General features: G+C 39.3%; 2 protein-coding genes across 2 annotated transcripts in view; one reads left to right on the top strand and one right to left on the bottom strand.

Moving 5' to 3' along the window:
• Positions 1–25,452, top strand: part of RALYL (RALY RNA binding protein like) — a 221,444-nt gene that overhangs the window by 158,351 nt on the left and 37,641 nt on the right. Inside the window, exons 4-7 of the mRNA XM_054193665.1 lie at positions 11,483–11,530; positions 15,219–15,382; positions 16,047–16,127; positions 25,083–25,196. Coding sequence (XP_054049640.1) covers positions 11,483–11,530; positions 15,219–15,382; positions 16,047–16,127; positions 25,083–25,196 — 407 coding nt within the window. The remainder of the gene's footprint in view (positions 1–11,482; positions 11,531–15,218; positions 15,383–16,046; positions 16,128–25,082; positions 25,197–25,452) is intronic.
• SLC7A13 (solute carrier family 7 member 13) overlaps positions 3,081–25,452 on the bottom strand; it is a 127,147-nt gene continuing 104,775 nt past the window's right edge. Inside the window, exon 5 of the transcript XR_008464798.1 lies at positions 3,081–3,168. The gene's annotated coding sequence lies outside the window, so the exon portion shown is untranslated. The remainder of the gene's footprint in view (positions 3,169–25,452) is intronic.

Genomic DNA, 25,452 nt, shown 5'->3' with positions numbered 1-25,452 from the left:
TCTGAGACAGTGAAGTCAGTGAAGCAAAACTGGAGGTCGTTAGTATGGCTTATATAGCAGTATTGTGCCGAAGTGTTCACATTTCTTTAGTAGAGATGGAGGAACCTGGGAGGTATCAAATAAGGCTTTGTTTCCTCGCAAAACTAATCTTTTTATTCACATACACACACGCACACACGCATTAATCATGATTACACTTTAAATCTGGAATCAAATACAATTTGGTTTCAAGCAGACCTTGTCTAGGTGTCAGTAGTTAGGTGTATTTCACGTTCTGGCTGATACTTTATAGGCTATAAAACTGTCTTGCTGTGTAGAGCATTCATAGAAAAATAACATTCTAGTCATGTAAGTCGTATAAGGGTGAGTAATGGTAATGTGGTTTTGCTGGGAGAAGGCAAAAATTGTGTGCAGGGAGTTCAGCAAGAAGGTAAGGGAGGGGGAAGGGGGAAACAGAGAGAGAGACTTTAACAGCTTTAATTCCTTCACAGAGTCTTGTGGTTTGGGAAGAGATGCTGGAGGCAATTCTCAGTGCTAAATTGTTATGGTAGCTTAATTCAATAGACTATATAAAACCAAATTTAGTCTAAGATGTGTCTGTATTGTTAACTTCTAATGTGTATTTCCCACAGTGATAAAACACTTGAAATGAAACTTTCTATAAATGTTTACTAGCCCTGATGCATACCAGTGCAAGCGAAGCCCTAATCTGACAGGGACTGTGACCATATGATATAGGGACAGAAAATGGCAATAATTAAAGCATAATGCTCCCCGAGCCCTCTTTTGTGCAGTCATTTTCTTAATATCTAAAATGTTATGAAATTAATCTGTATGGAAGAGAAAAGATGGATATACAGATGATCGTCTAAGAACCATGGTGGTTACTATATCTTAGTTCAGAGTGATGAATGTCTTTCTGAATGTGATTCTGAATGCATTAATATTTAATTTCTATGTACATAAAATATTTTTTTCAGGGTTGATAAGACTAATGGAGCATTTGTAAATGTTCTCCTAAAGCAGGATAAAAAAGATTCTCAGTTCTAGTGTTATAGCCATTGAATGTGGTATCTTATGCAAAAATATTAGTATTATGTTCTTAACAGACCATAACAATAAACTAAAGAAACTTGCCCACTTGCTGCAAGCAATTTGTCAAAATGTGAATCTGTGCAACTGCTTCCTTAGAGCTTAATACAGTGATATGGAGTCTCCAGAAGAGGTCCTGTATCATCCAAAGAGTGCAAGGGAGAAAATCAGGAGAAGATCATATAAAATGCATACTGAACTCCCCAGATGTATTGTCATTGTTTTTTTCTTAAACGTAACAGTCAGACTGTGGACCATTAAGTTAACATCAGTTATGCTACCAAACTGTTTGACAGAGATTTCATGTGATCTACAAAATGTGACTACTGTATTTTAAGGAGCTTAGACTCGGGAAAAACAGGTTAAACCTGAAGCCAAAAATGTAACCCAATCAAACTCTACATCAGATAGCCTCATAAAGAAATCTTGAATGAGGAAGAAAGGAAATGATTAATACCTGGTATTGCTGGGTGCCCTGACAGTGAACCAGGGAGTGGAGTAACCCTTTATGGTGTGGAGGTAACCAGAAAGAAATGTACCAAGCAAAGTAAATCAGGAGAGTGGCCAGACTGCACTGTCTTCCCTGCACACCGAGAAAGGCATAACAACTGTATGAGGAAACATAAGAAAGATCCCTCCCTAAGCAAAAAAGACATTCCGCAAAAAAGGCAGGCACAGAACCCCAGTTCTTGCCCATTGCAGATAGGAAAAATGTGTCTAAGCTCCCTCCAAGGCACACCATGCCCAAGGCAAGTTGCAGAGGCCAAGGAGCCAGCCTTGCAACTTGCCTGAGACACTACAGCAGGCAAAAGAAACCCATATGGGGGTTTCCTAAGGGGAAAAATGTCTTCTGGTAAGTGTCAAATAATACTTCTTTTCAAATTAGAAACGATATGTAGAAAGTTTTTAGCTAGATGATTCATACTCACCGTATCTGTGTGACAAGAAATCGCTAGCTCTACCATATGTCCAAAACTGCATAGGGAAACTGCAATACCAATAACATGACAAGCCACCAGGCTGTTTTGCCACACACTACACTCAGGTGAGTCATCTGGGACAAAAAACTACTTTCCCTTATGAGAATGAATGTAATGTAAAAATCCAGGCATATGTCTAAGATAAATAATTATATCTGATCCCTTGATTTCAACAGCTTTATTCTGGATTTACAGTGAAGTAGTTCAGAGTGGTGACATTTAAATACCATTCTGTAATCAAAAGGTCTTTCCACTGCTATTTTCAGAATTCCTTTGTTTTGAGACTTTTTATCTCCTTACAGAAAAGTAATCTTATTTTCTTCACTGCCCATACAGAAAGTGAATGGACACAGGCTCTTCCAGAGCACTGAAGTATTAGGAGGCACAGATTTGTCAGAAACCAAAGAAGTCAGCATAGTTAGCACCGGCCCAGAGGATACGCGACCGGTTGTGTGATGCACAACTGCCTTTTCCACTCATCTCTGACCAGACTGGAATTGAATCCAGTCCTGTGCTCAGTTATGGAAGAAACCCCTTTGCATCAGATGCACTTCCCATATCCATTTACCATGGAAATTATTGCACAATGGATCAGGAATACATGAATGCTTTCTTAAATTCCTGGTATCTGGTATTTCCATTTATATTCCAGTTCCATTTATATATATATTAACTTCACTTGCAAAGCATACTCTTGGAAAAACAAGCAAGATGTCTTGTCTTTGCAAGCTGTACTCAGGACACTGAGAGTTATGTTCTCGTTCATGTCTCTGTTTTGCTGATTTAAACCTTGAGTTGCTCAATCCAAAACAATTACACCAGTAAACTTAGTGTAAATGAGAATAGAATTAAATTTAATTTAAGCATTCTGACAGTTTGAAAAGGGGAGAGGAACATATGTGTTGCAATTTTCTAGAAATATTTTTTTCTTTACAAAAATCATAGAATCACAGAATGGTTTGGGTTGGAAGAGACCTTAAAGATCATCTTGATCCAACTCCCCTGCCATGGGCAGGGACACCTCCCACTAGACCAGGCTGCTCAAAGCCCCATCCAGCCTGGCCTTGAACACTTCCAGGGATGGGGCATCCACAACCTCCCTGGGCAACCTGTTCCAGTGCCTCACCACCCTCACAGTAAAGAATTTCTTCCTAATATCTAATCTAAATCTCCCCTCTTTCAGTTTAAAACCATTACCCCTCGTCCTATTGCTACACTCCCTGGTAAAGAGTCCCTCCCCATCTCTCCTGTAGGCCCCCTTTAGGTGCTGGAAGGCTGCTATAAGGTCTCCCTGGAGCCTTCTCTTCTCCAGACTCCAACTCCAACTCTCTCAGCCTGTCTTCATAGGACAGGTGTTCCAGCCCTCTGATCATCTTCATGGCCCTCCTCTGGACCCTTTCCAACAGGTCCACATCCTTCTTATGTTGGAGACTCCAGAGCTGGATGCAGTACTCCAGGTGGGATCTCACCAGAGTAGAGGGGCAGAATCGCCTCCCTCAACCTGCTGGCCACGTTTCTTTTGATGAAGCCCAGAGTACGGTTGTCTTTCTGGTCTGCGAGCGCACGTTGCCGGCTCATGTTGAGCTTCCCATCCATCAACACCCTCAAGTCCCTCCCCTCAGGGCTGCTCTCTGACTTTGTCACATTGTAATTGATCAATATTTTGTGAACTGTGCTTTTCTGTTTCATTCAGTGCTTCTAAGACTGCTTCTCTAAAGAGTATATAAAGTTTTCAGAGATCCGGTTTTGTAATCTTAAGTGGTTGCTCTTTCAGCTCCAGTGCTACCACTGTGACTTTAATTTCTCAGTCTATTCTTCACTGAAATGCTGTAGAAACACTTTAAAACCTAAACTCATCACTTTTTTCCGACACCTGTCAATGACAGTCTTCTGTACTTGTCAAACCAAGTTAAATGACACTCCTGCAATGTATACAATATTACTAATAAATTGGATAATCAATCATGTGTGTATAGTTTGATAGTAGTACCTTGAATACACGGAATTTAAAACACATTTTTAAGAGGTGGGACTCATTATTCTTGTACTAAGAAAAAAAAATATCATATGGACATCAAGAATTTTCCAGTCATTCTATACAATTAAAGGACACCTTGGGAAATGGTTAGGCCACTGGTTAGGCCACTGGAAAGCTCTTTCATTATCTTACTATAAAATATTCCCATGGGAAACATAAGTAATTGGAGATTACTTTAGATGACAGAAAAATAGTTTAACAGCAGGAGGAGAAAGGTCAGGGAGAAATTAAGTAGATTTACTCAGGTTTCTTTACATACAAAAGCTATTTTGTTTCTAAAAAGCATCAGGCTAAGAGCGTTAAGAATAGGCAGTTCCTGCAGCCACAGTAAGTAGTTTTTTTTAGGAGTAATTCTAATACTTAGCACTTAGCTGTACAGAAAATTGTTGGGGCTAAATTTTGTCTTGACACCCCTGCATCACTTGTGCCTACCTGGCTGCCGTAAACCACCCCCAGAGCAGCTGATGCCCAGAATCTCAATATTAATCTTGATATCTTTGCTATCCTGTTCTTCACAAGCTTTGCCTAACCCTCTACAGGAAAGTGTCGAAGTGACTTAATTACCTGATTGTACACGTGCAACTTTGAGTATTTGCCCAAGTTTTGCCTAAAATTCAGATTGGACGGTAAATTCAACATTTCCCCCTAAATACACTTCATTGGGGAAAGAGTTTTCAGGAGAGAGGATGAGGGAAAAGAAAGGATGTATCTGAAGAGAGAAAAAAAATACAACCTTATCGTATTGCAAGTAAATTCTGCCTAGTGCCTGCAGAAAGATACTTTAATGGAAAATGGAGTACTGTATATCAGCTACTTTATGTCTACATGTCTTGCTTGGACAAAATGTACCTCTTCAGATTAGATTTACCAAAAATGTTTCAGTTTTGCAGAAAAAAAATCTCCATTTACAGTACTACATTCCATGCTTTTTAAGTTTTGACTCCATACTTCTCCCCCACCTCTGGGGAAAAAAAACCACCACCTTATCTTACACTTATTAATTAAATGAACATGTAGAATTAGAATAAAATTTGCATTAACTTATGGTTACAAAACTACTATGAAAATTGATCAGTAATTGAAATATAAAAATAGTAGGTTATGTTCAATCATTTGGCTTTTTGGGATAAGCGGTTGGGGACTTTGATGGTTATTTTTGGGTTTTAACTATACCTATTTGCCCTCATAAGTATATTATGGAAATGAATGTAAAATACTTTTCTGCAATTACTTTTCCTCTTCTGGCTCCCTCTTCTTTGCTGTAAACCTCCAAGAATATATTAGTTGAAGGGATCACTAACAAAATTTGTGTTTCAGCAGTAAGTATGTCAGCAAAAAGCAGGTTCTGAAGAATATTCTCTTTCTCCACAGAATAAACAGCCTGAACTGCAAAACAGAAGTGTCCTTTCACTTTTATCAGCGTCCTCAGCCTTAACTAAAATCAAATCATCTCTAAAGTAAAGGTGGGATTCAGCCCACCAATTTAATTCATGTCTTTGGGGAACATAGGTAGCCATCCACTGAAAAGTGGCCTGAAATATCCACCTTTTTTTTTCAAATAGCTCATGAAAGTCATTGTAATCTGATTGATTTTCTAACAGGGAAAGTTTCCATCCCTGGATGCTTATTCTCTAAATCACGGAGTTACCTTCACCCACTCCCTTTTTTTTAACGTTATTTCAATTTAGACTGATTCTCTTTTGCACTCAACAGGAACAATTTCTAGCACTCTTTTTACATGACAAGAGAAATGATTTTACAAGTGACTGGAATACTGGTTTCAACCATTAGGTTGATACGTACCTCATAAAAAGAGTTTGATTGAAGAAATACTGCTTTGGTATTTAATATTTTTATCCAACTCTGACAACACAGAAGCAATTTATAGTATAAATGGCGATAGCACTGTCAATTGAATTAAGATAAATTATGCTTGGTTTGTCAACATTTATGATTTACAAGTACATCTTTGTACCTGTGGAAAGAAAAAGAGATATCACCTAAGGGTGACTCACATGCAAGACCGAAATCCTTGTTGCCATGAAAATAACAAAAGCTATTTCTGCTCTGTTCTGCATTAGCTATTCTAAAGTCAGAACAACTCCACTGAAGTCAGTTACACTCACTAGTGTTTGGAGCTAAGTAAATTAAAGCAGGATGTGATCATTAGTTTATAAAAATATTTTGTGGGCATAGAACACAGAACGCAAGAAAGATTACACTGTAATAATGTATTTTCAATGTATTTTATCACCAGATAAATAAAGACATATTAACATCCATAAGTTTATTTCAAAGATGCAGAAGCATAATTTCTCATTTGCCTGATTGACACACGTGCAACTGCTGATGTGCATAGGAAATTTGAATATGTACAGCATTATAACTCCGAAAATACGGTCTTTGAGGAATCCTTTATTCTCCAGGCATACACAATTTAAAGCAGGCTTAGTGTTAAGTGAAGTGAAGCTAAAAGAGACTGCTCATACAAGATTTCCTTGCTGATAGTAGGTCAGAAAAAGGAACCATGATTTTGCTTAACAGAAAACCACTTTATTGATGAGTTTTCTTTGCCTCAGTGTGAGCATGACAGTGTCTTTTACTGTCTTTCGTTTTAGCAGCAACATCCTGCACACAGTTCTGTTGTTAATATTGGAGAGATGGCTTATGTGTGTGGGTAAGTAATCTGCCTGTTTACAATGCCATTAGGAAAGCGCTGACTCCACCAGTTCACAGGCTCGTTTGAACCTTTCTCTGCTTCCGACTTGCTGAGTATTTGGTATTCAACACCATGCAAGTGATTTCCTGCAGCCTCTGTACCACAGGTTGGTGGGTTGCTAAGGAATAACTCTCCAGAGGTTAAGAGCCCTGCAGTCACCTTGATCTCAGTGCCAGTGATTATCTGTGCTAATTTTGTGCTTCGTGTTTCATACCACAGCACTGACCAAAGCTTATGTCTGTCCCTTGGCATGCAGAAGTGCGAACAATTATGGCTATAGATGGAGAGATGTACCGGTCGCTTTCACAGTATAATCTCTTTAACAAATGAAACATCGTCATTCAACTTTAAAATAAAATAAAAAAAAAAAAAAAAAAGAATGAAAAAGAAAAAAAACAAGTTGAGATCAGTTGGAGAAACAGAAGAGATTTTTTTTCTCTTAGGTCATCATTTTGGGTTGTTTTCATTGTTGTTGGTTCATAACCTTTTCAGTATATATGCAGGACAACTGCTTCACAGCCAAAAGGACTTGGGACTGCCTTTATAAAACCCCAGACCTCTAAGGGTCTCACATGATGTCTTGAATCCATGGGCTGTTAACTCAGCAGTTACAATGAAGGACAGTTAACCCCAGCATGTTGCCTCTGTGTTGCCTGTGCTGCCACAGCTGCCAGTAAAATTTCAGATAGGGAAAAAGAGACCTAGATCCCAGAAGGATCCACATAAATATTTTCCGGAGCTTTAAACCCACCATCCTTTACTTGTCGTATTCCATAAGGGTTGACACCTATAGATAAGGTTCGACAATGCTATTGTCCTTCTGCTATTTATATAGATAACCTGGAAGGATAAAAGCCTTTCCTCCCTGACCAACACCTGAATTCAGTCAGCTTCCTTCAAGGAGACTGAGTAATGAAAAATGGAAAAAAAATTGAGCCCCTTGCTCTGTTGGACCTCATAGTTGCACATCCACCTCTAGCACCTCTGGGTGCTATTCCCACCTTGAGGGCAAAGTGGCTTTTGCCACATCTTTGCCAGTGGTCCCAGGCAAGGAGTCCCTGTACATGCAGAACTGGCTCTTTCCTGCTCTGTATGAATGGTACTTCCACACAGAAATGCCTTGCTTGTGCAGAGAGGTCCCAAATAGTCTGTGGGGAAAGCAGAGATTCCCTCCCCACGTCCCGCTGGAGTCCCCAGCTCCCATATCGTGGGACACAGGACTCAATTAGCAGCAATGCCCTTGAATTGTGAAAAAGATTTCACTTGCAATAAACTTAGACTAGAAATGTAAGCAAATCAACTACTTGTCACTTGTGCTAGCAGGTTGTACTGTGAGAAGCCACAATCTGTTTGCATCTCATGTCCCAGACAGGGGGTCAGTAACCTTTTGGCAGAGAAATGGATAAGAAGGACAAATTGGACAACGTTTGCTGCAGCTAAAGCCATGTGTATGCCTGTATCAGAGACTGAATGTCATGCAACATATGGAATACCTGCAGTAACCTCTTACCTCTGTAGCAACAGATGCTACTGAACTAAACCATGCAAAAATAGAAAGCACCTTAGCTTTAAGGTTAGAGACAACATCTGTAGCAGAGCTGTTTAGATAGCTTCAGCTCTAAAACACTATATGAAAACTGCTGGGGTTTCTCCATGTGAAAATTAAAGACATGATAATAGTATCAGATTCTTCTGAAGCAATGAAATATTTTTAAAAGGCAGTATAAGCACCCCATAATAATTTACAAGAACTCATAGATTACACTGCCATATGATAATGAGACTCCAAAATGTGCTTCTACTTTTCCCTGCTCTGGTCCCACAGATAAGCATTAGACCGTGTGGGATGAAACTGTCATTTGCAAAGCTGAAGGAGCATAAAGAACTGAGTTCAGTTTCAAAACAGAAGTTACCTGAATGGGAACAGAGATAAAGAGTGAAATTCTTAGGGGCTGACTGCTGTGCAAAACTGTTCCTCTCAAAAGGGAAGTATTATCCCAGATGGTACACTAAATTAAAAAATTTTTAAAAATTGATAAACAACATTTTTCAACAATATAAAAATATTCTGCATGAAGAATGCTTTGTGACAGGATCTCCCCAGTGGTACGCTGACAGTGTGAGAGCAGAAGGCGGGGAAGGAGGGAAACAATCAGTTGCCACACTAGTAACCCTTTCCTGCCTTTTCCCTACCCAAAACCTCCATTGCCTGCAACTACCCTCATCTAAACGACCTGTGAGCCTTTCCCAACCACTCAACCTTCTCTCAAGCCTACTGATGTTTTTCCCCAGCGCTCTCAGATGTCTGCCTGAGACCTCTCTCCCTCCTGTGCCCTATCAGTGCCCCCATTCCCTGGGATGGCTTTGAGCCATCTCTGTCGTGGCATTTGTATATGAAAGGTAAGTTCCACACTCTGAAAGCTCAGTGAAAGGCCAGCAGTCCTTATTGCATCCTATGGACCAGAGTCGAGTTGCCACAGAAAGACAGAGCTGCCCTTCAGCCTTACTCTGGCTGGTGCAAAATGTATTATTTTTCATCAGCGTCATGGTCTTCAACCTTGAAAGGCAATTTATCTGGTCTTTATGCAAATTAAATTAATGTCACTCCAGGTGAAAGGTTTGCTGTGAAAGGACTTTTACATATAATCTTTTTTCTTAAAATTGTCTGTTATCTTCTACTTAAAAATACAATTTGAATATTAACTATGGGCTAATTGCAGCTATTAATCATTCAACAACAGCAACAAAAAAAACCCACTAGCAAACTCTGAATAGCTGTAAATAAAATTATAGGTTTGGTACCTGCCACCTCTTAGTTTCATGTAGACTGGCTATACAGTGAAAGACAAAATAAGAGCTGTCGCATAGTTTAGGAAAAATTTTGTTTGTTTTGTGTTAAGGTAAGATACAGAACCATGATCACTGTACAAGGTCTAACTATTACTACTTAATGCTATTTTCCTTCCTCTGCCGCACACAGCTTACCTGCTTCTAGGTGCCAGTCTCTCAGGGCTGTTTTGTTTAATAAGTGTTTCACATAAAATGAATATAGGGCTTTCTTTTCTCAAAGAAATTACTAATAGAACTACAGTCAGCTTTCTAACCTGGTGAGTCTCATGATCTTTACTGCCCATCCAATATTACGTGGGTAGACAGTACAACTTATCCTATCACTTGCACTTGGGCACTTGCATCAAGGCCAACATGGCAGAGGTGGAAATTGTGCCCTGACCTCCTGCTCCTTTGATGGATGTTTTTTGCCAGTTGCAAACGGGGGAAATTGCAAGGCTTCAAAATCAAAACACTGGGATGAAATTATTACTGAGGCAATTTAAGCCTGACAACTCTATTTTTTCCCCCTTTTAAGTGGTCAACCTCTGAAACATAGCAAAGGGAAGAAAAAGGGAAAGAAGCACTATGTGATGAGGAAAAAGAAACCTGAAGAACTCCAGAATTCTTGACCCATTCTTCAAATTAACCACTAAAAAAATAAAAGACATTTTTCTCAATGTTCAAGAGAAGAAATTATCCACAAGTCCATTCCCTTTGAAGACAAAGTTCTTTAATATGTAGCTACTATCATTCATCTCCTATTATTTCCAGTGAATGTTTTCTTCTGTCCTTTGTCCTTTCTCTCTCTCCTTTCTACCTTTCTGCTTTCTTATTTAAATCTCCTTTTCTGTGGTACATTCTTCACGTCTCTCATCCTTTACTTTTCATAATTGTCCTTCTCAGGCAAGTGAAAAACATAGGGTTTGTGTTACTAGTCCTTCATCAGGCAGAGTACAAATCCTTTGTGACCTTTCCATGCAGACCATTTGTTAGCTCTTTGGTTCTGTTTTTTCAGATGTGTGAGATAGACTTCACTGCTATTGCTTCACCATAAAGGTAGAAAGTTGATAATGAAATGCAAAACTAGGAAGATCAATCTAAGATTGACTTTGCAATTGACAACTCAAAAATAGTTTTCCCCTGGATCTTTTCAATTTCCTACCTGTATTTGTTTCCCGTAATGGCGCCTGTCTTTTCCCAGGTTTGTATATACCTTCCCTTCTGAACCTGAGAGGAAAGGCATCTCTCTAACACTATTGCTTGCATCGCTCCTTTTCCTAACTTTTTTCCTTTTCTCTTTATGATGAAAGAAGATTTGGCAGACTCAAGGACCAGCAGCCCAGCTCTTTTTGCGTTTCTCATAAATCAAATTCATTATCTTATGTCTGCTCACCTCCTCACTCATTTACCAATCTTTCATGTATTTAACAGTCTCCCTAGTCCACTGATTATACTGTTAGCCCAGCAAAGAAGAGGGCTTCAGTATTAGAGTGTTCACTTCATTTGATCACTGAGAATTACACTATAATGATGCTCTAATTACTGAGCTGTCGCGCTGTATTAAACCATTTCTATATGTGCTGTCAACTGTTTACACTGTTCTGCATGCCCCAGACTTCACATTTCCAAATATATTACAGTGACAGCTGACAACAGCATTGACAAACATAACGTACAGTGTATGGTTGTGGAAAAGAAGTGGAAGGACTTTGAAGAAGGGCTTGGAATGTGAGAGTAATCCAATATTACCACAAAAAGTTTTAATCAATGTCTATTTTTCTATAAACATGTTCATTCCTGTTTTTCTGTGTTTTTCCACAGTGGTTATGTCTTTGATTATGATTACTACAGAGATGATTTCTACAATCGGTATGTGTGGTTATATTTTTGTACATGCTACACCATTTCTACTGTTTGTTTATAATGTAATCACATCATTTGGTTAGAGAGGTCTGCTATGATTTTTACATATTATTCATTTAATTATTTCCATTGTGTATCAGAAGAAGACTATTTGAATATATCACAAGCAGAGATGATTACCACCACCAAATGTATGCTCATTAAACAGCTCTTTTGGTCTTATCCTCCTCTAAGAGCTTTTGAGCCGTTTTCTGTGCTGAACTGTTTGATGGTAGCTTAATTCCTCAGTGTTTCTTCCAACAGATTTCTTCCAGGTTTACTTCCATTGGAACATATAGCAGCTGTAAAATTCTTCAGTGTGACAGTCATGCCTTTGTCTTTTCATCCATGTATATGAAAAGATATAGCATCTCTATTGAAAAATTTGTCTTCCAAGGACATTTAGAATTCTAGAAGGACCTTGAGGGAAGCAAAACCACACGTTCAATAGCATTCGTGTTTCTATAGCAGGAAAAGAAGCATGGATACCTGAGCAACTGGAGATTTGTGCCTTGAGTACGTACACACAGCCTCACGTAGCACTGTGGGAATTTATTCATTCAGACACAGCAGAGTCACCACAACACAGGGTTAACATGGATGACCATGGATGACCATGGATAACCAATTCCAATGGTGATCCAGCACTGTTGTGTCTCTGTAGCACAACAGCCCAGTTTAACATAGGCCAAGTGAGTCAGAGGGGAACAAAGCATTGCTCCACCAACCTCTTATAATCTCAGATTTCTGTTATGTAAAGCAACGGACAATAGCAGAGGAGAGTTTACACCCTGCAGTTAAATTGTTGTGTGCTATGTACCTTTCTGCTACACTGTAGGAAAGATGTAGAAACAATGGGTTTTCGTTTTGTTTTTTCCTGGGCTTGATTCAATTCGAGCCACTAGTTTTGGTTTTGTGTGTAAATGACCATTCTCACTTTAGACAGAGCTAAAAATACTAAGCTATAAACATATGGAGTAAAAGCCATTAATGCAGTTTAATCCTGCTCACTCTAGCCTTGACAGTAGGAGCAGCTCATGTCCTGTAAAAAGTTAACTTCCACAGGCTTGTGTTTACTTTCCCCAAGGTTACTGCTCCAAGTTTCATCAGCAGATTTGTATGTTTTTAAAGAGAGCACTGCTTCTGATCTATGCCACCTGAATACTAAAGTTATGTGTCTTTAGTTTTTTCCCTAATTCTGTATGTTATGGGTAGCTCAAATGAGCAACTCTAATAGCTGCATTTCCACAATACTTACGGTAGTTAAAGGTTGTTTCTGTAGAACTAGCTGTCTATCTTGGTGATTTTCTTATTATGGAAAACCGCTGACAGTGAAATGTGTCCATAAGTCTATTAAGAGATTAAAGGGTCTTTGTTAGATTGAAGTTAATGGAAGTGGAAGATGAAAAGCTCTATATGGTAGGCATGGAAAAGAAAATCCCATGGAGAGTTTGATGCACTACCAACATGCCTATAGGAAATATAAATTAAGAAATATGGTCATGATTCTTTGAATTTCTGAACTTCTGAACTTTCTGAATTTCTGTGTCATATCCCAAACCATAGGTCTTGTTTTCTAATATTCATTGATTTTCCAACCCCCCTGAATGGAGAATACACCTATCTTATCTTGACTAAAGCAGTGGTAGGGACAGAAAAGGGCAGCAAAAATGGTTAGTGCTGGAAAATAAAATCTGTATGAAGACAGATTGACAAGATCAGGACTGCACAATTTAGAAGGGCAAAAAAAAGGGAAAAAAAAGGCACTATTATATGCGCAGTAGTGATTATTTGGAGAAAGAATTGCTTTAGAACTGAGCATTTCCATTTATAATTTCTCATATTACAAGCACAAGGAAAATAGGCAGGGTACTTCAAAGCTGATAAAAGGAAGCATTTTTTTAAAGAAAGCATATTATTGAAATATGTAGAACTTGGTGCAACAAAATACCAAGCCCACAAGCTTTGCATAATTTCAAAAATAAAAGTAAGAATAGCAATATTAGATAACACTGCTTTTATATATTTCAAAAAAGGAAGTCTAGTTTTGCATTTCACTACATTATCTAAACATGAGCTATTGGAAGCTAGAAAAAAATCACCTTTGGAGGAATAATTGCATAATGACCTTTTGCATTATAGCTTACAGTTCTTCTGAAACATTTTTTTCTAGTAACATCAAATTGGAGATTGAGACCAACCTGCAGATCATCCAATATGATAAATGATGGGTGACAACAAACAATCATATTTCTGTTAAAAGCTTCAAAAATGTTTTAGTGTTCATCCTCATACACAAATGTTTAGCTATGCTCACAATGGCTAGAAACTGCTTATTCGGTAAGAATAGCTAAGGCCATGGAGTTCAAGTTCAGTGGGGGTGACAGCTTCTCTGTGACACATTTTGCAGGCAGCTATGGAAGAGGAGGGATCTGGTTATATTGTCTGTAGGATTATGGTACAGACAACAGTAAGCATCCTGAGATTTAAGCATTAGTTATTTACTTGCCAGAAAATGGGCTAGAAGAATTAAGTTTGATTCTGCTTCCTGTTCAGCATGCTGTTAGACATTGTGGTGGGTGAATTACTGTTGCTTGTGTGTCAGTTTTCAAATGTGTATCTATCTGCCCAGATGGGTGACTGTAGTCAGAATTGTGGAAATTAAACATGCAGTTATAAATTTCCATAATTACTAGTTGCAAGTATCATTTGAAAGAAACTTGAGAATATTTTTAAAGAATATTGCTTGCCCCCCTGCTTCAGTCTCTGAACTGGTAATCTTCATTTTCTGAACTTTCTTTTCCTGACCTGTCACTTTCAGAGCCCATAGCTTTTATATTCTAAATATATCTGTAGCTTTGATTACCTTTTCTACTGCCCTTGTTTTCTTCCACGTGGGTTAGTTAGCTGCTGATAATAACTGTGTTTTTAGGATTGGGGTATTCTATTTAGTAACACTAGTTCATTTCGGTTATAGAGTATCTTTTATTGACTGTATTCGTAATTCTCTGAATATCTACTTGCTACCATGGCTTGAACAAGACATTTTTTATTCAGCATGCTCGAGTATTTTAGTGATTCTACATCAATTCATTCTTCAATAATGAGAACATATGCTGGGACCTCTTTCCTATGCATTGAGAAGGACGTAGAGGTCCCTCACTATAAAGACTCTTGCTATTTTACAAACTGCAGGATATTACTTTATGGCAATGGTTGGCTTCAGAAAAGTTCATTTCTTTTTCTGTCTTTAAGGACAGCAGATAGAAAACTAGAATTTAAGCCATGCATGTAATAAAGGAGTTGAAATGTCACCACCACGAAATGTACTGCTATTAGTTGTGTGCAATGAAATGATGTGGACCTGTGGAAAGTGGGTTATGGATTTTCCATACTGCAAATACCAGAGTCCCATAACACATCCCTCATTAAAATTACACAAAAAATCTGAGCTATGCACTGGTCTGTGACTGAAATCTGAATATGGCACTTAATGTGCATAGGTCCTTGAAATCTAATTTGACTGTGATATAAAGTGATTATGGTTTCAAAGGGTAATTTTCTCAAAGATAACATGAAAATTTAGTTGACAGGGCTTCCATGACATGAAATCACAGAAGGTTTTATGGACTCCAGCTGACTTAATCTTTTTTAGGTTGTTTGATTACCACGGCCGTGTCCCCCCACCACCCCGTGCAGTGATTCCACTGAAGCGTCCTCGTGTGGCTGTGACAACAACTCGCAGAGGCAAAGGGGTTTTTTCCATGAAAGGAGCATCACGATCCACCTCAAGTGGGGCTTCTTCCTCAGGATCCAAATGTGAGTTGCTCATATCAGTTGGATATTATTGAAACAATGATCCTAGTAATTTCTGCAAGGAGACAGCTTCAGCTATATAGCTCTGTTGCAGTTATTTCCTACCCTCAGCCTTTAGCTTGAAAAACTGGTTTGATTACCAAAGCTGCCATGCCTTTCCTGCAAGTCAAAGATGTAACTTTTTAAGGAAATCCCTTCAACAACATTTGACCTACTCCCTTGACCTCAGAAGAAGCCTGTTTAAAATCGCCTATCATCCTGACTGCTTATGCACCATGAGGTCTTGTGAAGAGCAGATAATAAAGCAAAGCTAATAATCTTTTTATAGACAGAGGCACACTGATTTCTGTTGAGACTTGAGGGTTGTATGTGAGCTGGGGCGGGGCGCGGGTCGGGGGGTGGACTGTGGGCTGGAGGGGGATGGGGGAGGCTGGGTTGTGTGGGGTTTTCTTGACAGACCCTTTGAGGGTACCAAGAGGCAAAGTGTCTTTGCCTGTTCTAAAGGGAGTCCAAAACAGGATTGGCAACTTGGGGTTATTCAGCCCTTCTTTAGAGTTGGCCTTAGAAGAGCTGATGAACAATACACATTCTCTCGTCCACGTTCACCAAGCTCCCCACCCCATAATATGTCCTGGGAACTTCATCTTCCTCTTCGTGCATCTTTCAGCACCCACCTGTCTTCCCCTGCCCCTTTTGTGGAGTGATACTGTCCTTGGAAGCGTCACTGGAAGAGGAAGAGAAAGATCAGGTAGGGATCAGATATTAGAAAGAATGAAGGGACTTCAAAAAGACACTTGCAGTACCAGACTGGCCAACAAAGCATCATGCTGTCTTACACACAGCTGTGAAATAAGTGAATCCACCAAAAGTACACCTTACTGCAAGAGGGGGTAATTATGGCATCAACATGAGGCAATTATCTACTCTGCTTGAATAATATATCCAAATCTCACACACTAGCAACAAAGATGGACTTCTAGTGAGCCCACTAGGACCCTATTGTATGAATTGATGGTATCAGACACCTTGAAAGAAAACATGTAATAAACATGCATGTGTCTGAAAGAATGGAAATGTGATAAACAAAGCTAAAGATAATGTTGTACACTGAGGAACAAGGAGCTCGAGCCATTCCTTGGAAAAGATGACGTTCTGAGAGAGGCTCTGTTAGCTGTACAGCTCAAGATCTTCACTTTAGTAGACTTAGAATTTAAACTATTTTGTTAGTCTTTTTCAGCCCTTGAGTCTTTGGGTTTTCACACAGTGAATCAAAGCTTTAGTAAGTATACACACTTACAGATTCATTCATTAGATCTCCTTTGCTCCTCCTTTACTGTTGTCTTATCCATACGAAAAGTTAGCAGTATCAGTGCATTCAATTCACTAATTGTCCTAAAGTGTGGCGTAATAAGAACGGACTTCTTAGACTCACTTGCCCTTGAGAAGATGAATTAATTGCAGATAAGTTTATTTATATATATTTATTTTTCTCATTGTCCAGAACAAGAATAACTCAAAAATTCTTCTAGAGAGCTGAGGACCTTAGTATATCCCAATAGATGTCAAGGGGATCTCTCACCCAGAAATCTGGATTTTCGTTGTAGTGAATGGGACAGAGCATATTACGTTAACATATAGATATATATTCCTCAGAATAATCACCAAATTTGCTTTATTGTTTATTCTGCATTTCAGAAAATGTCTTATAATACTGTGTCAGGACTGAAGTAATGCATAACGTATGAGGATGAGGGGACAGAGTCTTTCCTCAGCAAGTTTGCTGACAACACAAAACTGGGGGGAGTGGCTGACACACCAGAAGGCTGTGCTGTCATTCAGCAAGTCCTGGACAGGCTGGAGAGTTGAGCAGAGAGGAACATAATGAAGTTCAACAAGGGCAAGTGTAGGGTCCTACACCTAGGGAGGAATAAGCCCATGCACTGATACAGGTTAGGAGTTGACCTGCTAGAAAGCAGCTCTGCAGAGAAGGACCTGGGAGTGGACCCGGGAGTCCAACAAGTTGACCATGAGCCAGCGATGTGCCCTCGTGGCCAAGAAGGCCAATGGTACATTAAAAAGAGTGTGGCCAGCAGGTCGAGGGAGGTTATCCCCCTGCTCTACTCTGCCCTGGTGAGGACGCATCTGGAGTACTGTGTCCAGTTCTGGGTTCCCCAGTTCAAAAAAGACAAGGAACTACTACTATTACAGCCCAACAGAGGGCTATGAAGATCATCAGGAGACTGGAGCATCTCTCTTATGAGGAAAGGCTGAAAGACCTAGGTCTGTTTAGCCTGGAGAAGAGAAGACTGAGAAGGGATCTTATCAATGCTTATAAATATCTAAAGGGCGGGTGTCAAGAGCATTGGGCCAGACTCTTTTCAGTGGTGCCCACTGTCAGGACAAGGGGCAATGGGCACAAGCTGGAACACAGGAAGTTCCACCTAAACATGAGGAGGAACTTCTTTACTTGGAGGGTCGCAGAACACTGGAACAGGCTGCCCGGAGAGGTGGTGGAGACTCCTTCTCTGGAGATATTCAAAACCCACCTGGACACGATCCTGTGCAACTTGTTCTAGGTGACCCTGCTCTGGCAGGGGGGTTGGACTAGACGATTCGTAGAGGTTCCTTCCAACACCTACCATTCTGTGATTCTGTTTAGATTATAGAATACAACCCTAGGCCAAGTACTCATAGCCACTTGCTATATGACCTCCAAAATACTGTTTGCATAACACGGCAAACATTGCAGAGTCTGTAAATTATTTAATAGAAGTGCAATCAGGAGTATAGAGATCCTAACAGACAGTGCTATGCCCCGGTGAAAGTATCATTCAATGTATTTAGGTGTGGTGTGAATTCTAAAAATGTCAGTTTTAGAGCTCCAGGTGACAAGATCATCTTTGTATCCAGCCCTTTAACACTGAAGAGAACAGCTGCAAGATGCATCACTAAAAATGCAGGCTGATGTTTTGACCCCTTTTGGGTTTCCACCCTCAGTTCTTTACAGTGGCAATTGGAGCACATATTTTATCGTGCTGGAATAAATTGCAGAAAATATTATTTCTGCATGCAGCACACCTTTAAAAGGAGTCAGACACACAGTATACAGACTTTCATGCTTGATTTCCCCATAGAATTACCTCCCTTTTTTCAAGTCCAACCAACCTATCATAAAGGTAGAAACACAATTTTGTTGACTTGGACAGGAATGTAATCAGCTTATTGCAAGACGTTTATCAGAGAAATAACCAAGCCATTCCCTTAGGGGCTTCAAGTTGGAAAGTAGAGAATGTGGGTTTTTCAGCTTCTTTTGCCATTTTCTTGGAAAAGTTGGTTATATTGAATTGTGGCATGAAGCAATTTAGTATTTTGTTTCCCCTTACTCTACATGGCTAATCTGAACTCCTTGAACTCCTAATGCACTGTTAATTCTAATTCTAATTTATTGCTAGTTAAATAAAGGATCTCTTCAATAAGGAGAAACACAGTTTGTGGGAAGGAAGGTATTTTGGGTTTTAATGAAATTCAAGGCTGTAAAACAGCTTGATCACAAGTTCAGAATTAACTATGTCAAAATGGTATTGCCTGTGCTTGAAAGATTTCACCCCCAAATAGCAAAACTCCCATGAGATCACATCCCCTAATAGACTTTTCAGATTTAAGTAGAAATCTCATAGGCATAACAGTTCTCATAGCTGTTCTCCACACTCAGACTGGATCCAGAAGATGAACCCATACAGATAGTATTAAAGGTCGAAACACAGGAGACCCTTCAGTGAAATTACCAGGATTAGAGGGACTCACTTCTGAAAACCAGCAATCCAAAGGCAGAAGTTTGTTGTGGCACACAGCAAAGACCTTATAAAAGCATAATACCAAGAATGCCTTGCTCGTTGATGAGTACATCTGCAAAAATAATGTCTGCCAGGGCAGTAAATTCTTGTTTTACCAAAAAGTGGCAATATGTGTTCTAAGTTTGCTTCCAAAACACAAAACAAGTTAGAAGGATTTGATTTTGTTCCTGAATCTATAATTTTTCAAGGATGAGTTGACAATATTTTATTTTCTTTCTAACTCCAAAGACTAGAGAAAAAAAAAATCAACATTTCTACCTTATCAGAAGTAACTCATAAAATGAAACATGTTGGTGTGGAAACTACACATAGGAGTTCTTCATGTTAATGGTGTGAAGTAGCAGATGCAGACTGCTATTTAGAACTTGGAAAAACTCACTTTTTCTGACAACACAGAAACTGAAGCTCTTGGACTATGCACTTTCATTTTACACATCTGAAATCAGGAGGAAAACACTAATCAAACTTTTTACACCCTGTGTGCTTAAGATTAAGGAGCTTAAAATGTCACAATATGTACTGGATTATGCCTTTAAATTAATTCATTTTGAGTCATATAGTTTATATTTGGCTTCCTCCATTAACCCATTTTTCAGTGAAACCTAAAGTAATACAATATGATAAAATATTTTATATTAAACATGAAAGTCTTAGATAAAAATACATGACATTTCTTTCCAAAGAAATCTGAATCATACTTTGTGGATGAATCAATTTGTAGTTACGGCAAAAAATGTTTCCCAAATACAGCTGTAATTCTACAGTAGCACTTTCATTTCTAAAAATGTGATGGACCTCAGTTTTAAATCTCTTGTTTTGAGCTGGGTGCAGTTTGTCTCTTTCGGTGCTAGATGCTTCAATGAAAGACGCATTCTGAAAGGCCCTTGTATTCCTGGCAGAGGGCAGGAAAGGGTCACCGAATCTGATTCCTTACTGTTCCAAGTAACCCCATGATCTAATCCTTTAAGCTCCATCTTAAAGCTAGTTAAGGTTTGGGTTTTGTCTGTCTCTGTTTCTTCTAATTTCTGGCTTAAATTTGTTTCTTATTTGTTTATATCCATTTGTTGTGACAACGCTGTCTTAACTTAAAAGTTAAGTTTTTACCTTCTTTTGTCTCAGGCAAACAAGAAAAACTCTTCTGTCACACTACAGGCTTTCCATTCTTATGGTCATCTTCAGGGCCTTCTCCCAACATACCTGCCAGAATTCAGTGGTTCAACCTGTACACGTTATTCCAGCTGAACTCTCACCAGGTCCTTGTACAATGGCATTGTACTTCCCCATTTTTAGCAATACGTCATTTGACACATCCTGGCACTGCATTTTCTTTCTCATGGCTGTTGTCGACCTGAGATTATACCCCATGGATAATGCCGTCACTGTCTTTTTCCTCTGATGAGCTTCCTTGTTACGAATAGGAGCTCTGCTGTGAGTCAATCAAGTGCAGGATTTTTTTTAGTGCAATTACATTATAACGTAGCATTCCTTAATATCACCTGACTGCCCCTTCCATTCTGATTCACTCTGAATAGATGATACCTTTTGATTTCATGACTTCAGCAAATTTTACCTGATTATTTACTTTTTTGCATCAAAGTTGATGAAGATATTTAGCCATTTTGGTGCCAGCGCTTGAGGAATTTCATTAGTAATTTCTTTCCCTTTCAAAACATGCATTTCTGTCACCTGCTGGCCTTTGCTTATCTGCTAATAGGAACAAATAAAAGCAGTAAGCTACTTTATTTTCCTATTCTATTACACAAAAGCAGATGAACAGATATTTTGGACGGATGCAGCTCTGGTTTCGTGTTTATCAACTGCTTTATTTCTTGCCTGAGATAAATTTAAAAAAAAAAGAAAAAATCTGTGACATTTTTAAGGAGAATTTATGTACTCAAAGAAGGACACCTGAAGTACAGCATTTACAGTCTTTACATTTTGACTTGTTGTAACACTGTGCTTAAAAAACTAAAGTTTTTCCCAAGATCTACACTACAGAATCACAGAATGGCTGAGGTTGGAAGGAACCTGTGGAGCTCGTGTGGTCCAACTGCCCTGCTCAAGCAGGGTCACCTACAGCAGGCTTTCCAGGGCTGTGCCCAGACAGCTTTTGAATATCTCCAAAGATGGAGACTCCACAGCCTCTCTGGGCTGCCTGTGCAATTGTTTGACCTTCCTCACTGGAAAAAAAAAAAAAAAAGCTTTTTCTTATGTTTAGATGGAATTTTTAGATGGATTTTCATGTGCTTTAATTCATGCCAATGGTCTTTGACATTTTAGTGGGCGCTACTGAGAAGATTCTGGCTTTGTTTTCTTCATTCCCTCTTGTGACAGGGAGCCCAGAACTGGACACAGTACTCCAGATGTGGCCTCACCAGTGCTGAGGAGAGGGGAAAGACCATCTCCCTCAAATTGCTGGCAAAACGCCTCCTAATGCAGGATGTTGATGGCCTTCTTTATCACAAGGGTGTATTGCTGGCTTATATTCTACTTGTTGTTCATCAGAACCCTTCATAATTTGGCTTTAGTGATTGCTGCTCACTACAGAAATACTCGGTACAGTATAACTGAGAGTGGAATTACTCTAGGAGAATAATTTTGAAGATTTTTACAATTCCCTGCAAATTAAGACAATAAGTAACTCAAATAAATACAACATTGCAATGCTGGAACCAGGATGGAAATTTGGAATTTGTTGTGCAGATTTGTTGAAAATTTTTCCCCTTTTTTCTTTCAGTCCTTTTTAGTGTTAACTTGAAGTGATTGACTGTATGATGGAATCACAACCTTATGAAGAACTGTATGATGGAATCACAAACCTTATGAAGAACGACTGAGGGAGCTGGGGTTGTTTAGCCGGGAGAAGAGGAGGCTGAGGGGAGACCTTATCACCCTCTACAACTACCTGAAAGGAGGTTGTAGAGAGATGGGGGCTGACCTCTTCTCCCTGGTGACAAGTGATAGGACGAGGGGAAACGGGTTCAAGTTACGTCAGGGGAGGTTTAGATTAGATATTAGGAAACATTTTTTCACTGAAAGGGTTATTAAACATTGGAATAGGCTGCCCAGGGAGGTGGTGGATTCACCATCCCTGGAGGTGTTTAAAAAAAGGGTAGATGGGGCACTTAGGGACATAGTTTAGAAGTGGCTCTTGTCAGGGTAGGCTAAAGGTTGGACTCGATGATCTTAAAGGTCCCTTCCAACCTCAGCAATTCTATGATTCTATGATTCTATGAAATGTGAATGATAAATTGTAGATTAAGTGACCAAAGTGAGGAAATAGTTTTGGCATGGGGGAATTTTGCAAGGTAGCAATAAAGCTCCTCAGTCGTTTCTAACATCTTTATATGCTGCTGAATCATTGGTGTTGTGTCTGTGTTCCCTCTGGTGCAGTCTTCTTCCCAAACTTATTTCTCACCAAGACACCACAGGGAAGCCCCTGTGAAGCAGAAGGTTTGACCTGAGTTGAACAGTAGCCTCATGTATGTGCCTGCTTCCTCACCAAATTCAGAAGTGCAAACGTTTTCTGCTTTGCTTTTTAGACCAGGAACAAATATCATTAGGTTCTTATGGTGTTGCTTCTGACTTCTGACCTTTTAGCCTTGGCAAGCCTGCTGTTTGCCAGTCAAGGGAGCACCTCTAACCCAACAGCTTGGCTGCACAGGGTCTGTTGCCTGCTGGCTTCATAGCGGGTTGCTGTAGACACTTAGCATTTCCTCTTGGACAGATTCACACCATTTCATCCTGGAATCTGCACTGTCTTGCTACTCCAGACCAGACCAACCACTGCCCCTAAGGAAGCAGTAACCTTCTAAATATGCAGTTGTCAGAATCTTAACGTTTTGTTACAGATCTGGAGGATTGGACAGTGACCCATTATTTTTCTAAGAACATTTTAATTCCTTCCTCTATAAATATGCAGAATAATTCCATCAAATCCTGTATAGCATATAAAAGTCTAGCACAAAGGTTACTTTTAAGCTTTGTTCTCTAAGTCCTACCATTCATTCAAGATGAATCACAGAATCACAGAATCATAGAATCATAGAATTGTTAGGGTTGGATGGGACCTTAAAGATCGTTTAGTTCCAACCGCCCTCCCCTGGGCAGGGACATCTCCTACTAGATCAGGTTGCTCAGAGACCCATCCAGCCTGGCCTTAAAAACTTCCAGGGATGGGGCTTCCACCACCTCTCTGGGCAACCTGTTCCAGTGTCTCACCACCCTCATGGTGAGGAACTTCTTCCTAACGTCCAATCTGAATCATCCCATCTCTAGTTTTAATCCATTCCCTCTAGTCCTACCATTACCCGACCATCAGTGTATGGTAGTGTGAGATATGCAATTTCTCAATGTGAGCACATGATCTAACAAGTTCATTACCGCATATAGCAAACTACTGCCTTTAGCTGACTTGTTATAACTATGATGCACATGACCCAAACTCTAAGATAAAAAGCCTTGGTTTCAACCTCAGTGAATGTGCTGCAAGTTTGCAATAAGGCTGGTTCTGAAGCAAAAAACATACTCATTTACTACCACCAAAGCAGGCAGCAGCTTGCCTGCACACTTCATCAGATTTTGACTGTCCGATAAAAAATACCCATGAGACATCATGATGAGATACATGCCCAAGAGTCAATGAATGGGACTGATATGGCAAGATGCATCCAGGAGACCCTTTTCTCAGGCTTACTAAGGGCCCTCCCATTGCTCTGGATACACACACCAAAGTCAATGCATGTCCTCCTTCAGCAATGATAAGGATGGAGGAGTAATACTGCTCAGTGCTCTTCCACTGCCAGTCCCTCACAGTTTAAGGTGATGGTCCATTTCTTCCTACAACAGTTGTAAAAGACAGCTGTGTTATCTGCTCTTGACCTTTATAAATGGCTTTATTCTCCCATGATAGCACAGGGTTCCCATTTTCTCCTCTAGGGCTTTTCAACATGATATCCTAGCACAAACAGGGCAAGTGGATCTGTTTGGACTATCTTCTGAGCATAAAATCATGTCCTGATAATGCCATAATAATGAGGTCATTCACGAATGATGCAGTGCTGTTTCTTCTGAAGCCAAAACACTTCCAAAGCAGCTACTCCTTATAGTAAACAATGGGAGTGTAATAATGAATATAAATGAAGAGTAATGCAAGACAACAAAGATTTGTAAACTTCAGCTCTAAATTTATAGGTGACGCTTCCATGTCGCTGGATGTGATCATAAAAAGAAATATTTTCATATGTTATAGATATCTGGAAAAAGTACAAGAAATTACCAGAACTGAAAGCTTTTTAAGCAATAATACTTAACACCTATTGTAATGAAGTTGTTGACTGGAACATAACATTGCATTCCTGGCTGCCCTAGCATTTATGTTACCGTTCACTCTCGTCGAAAAAACCTCCTGCTACTCTGAGGGATCTTTTTATTATTGTCACGATTATTATAAAACAGTCCTGCAAAACAGCGTTGCAAGATTGTGAACTGTCTGTCATATTTGAATAATTCTTTCACTATAGGCTGTTTTTCAGTAAATGTTACTTTAAAGTACTACATACTTTACTAAGAATGCCCTTGAGATGTTTTGCCTGAAATGCTTATTACAGAGCAATGCACCTCACATAAGCTCTTGCCATTAGGGCTTAGAATCCTGTGGTTTCCTAGCATGGATTCAGCATTTTTAATTAGCAATGTTCTTTTTTAGAAGTTAAACCTCAAAAAATACAGACAGAAATGAGAGAGTAGGCTTTGTACTACAGAGAAAAGAAAAAAATAACATGTTTTTTCCATGGGGAGCTACAAATACAGTTTATTTCATGTTTTGCATCTTTGCTCTCTTTCCACAGTGAAATCAGATGAGTTACAAACAATCAAGAAGGAATTAACCCAAATCAAAACAAAAATTGACTCCTTGCTAGGGAGACTGGAAAAGATTGAAAAGCAGCAAAAAGCTGAAGCAGGTAGGTAAAAGCAATTTGTAGTCAAATGAATTAAATTAGAACCTAGTTATCAGTCAAGCAGACAGACCAGAGAGAACTGAAGCCTTCCAGAAATTTTGCTACATAATGGAGGCCTGAAGCAAGGTAAATTAACTCTCAGGTAGAAATATTGGGAGGATAAATTAATATTCCTCACAGAGCATGCAACATCACCTCAAGAATTGTTCAAGAAAATAAAAGATTCTTACTAGATGTTCTGGAAAAAAAAACATCACTA

The sequence above is a fragment of the Rissa tridactyla genome, chromosome 2 (assembly GCF_028500815.1).
Source record: "Rissa tridactyla isolate bRisTri1 chromosome 2, bRisTri1.patW.cur.20221130, whole genome shotgun sequence".
Classification (NCBI taxonomy): Eukaryota; Metazoa; Chordata; class Aves; order Charadriiformes; family Laridae; genus Rissa; species Rissa tridactyla.
The sequence above is the reverse complement of the archived record's forward strand: the minus strand, read 5'-3'. Positions and strand labels throughout refer to the sequence as shown.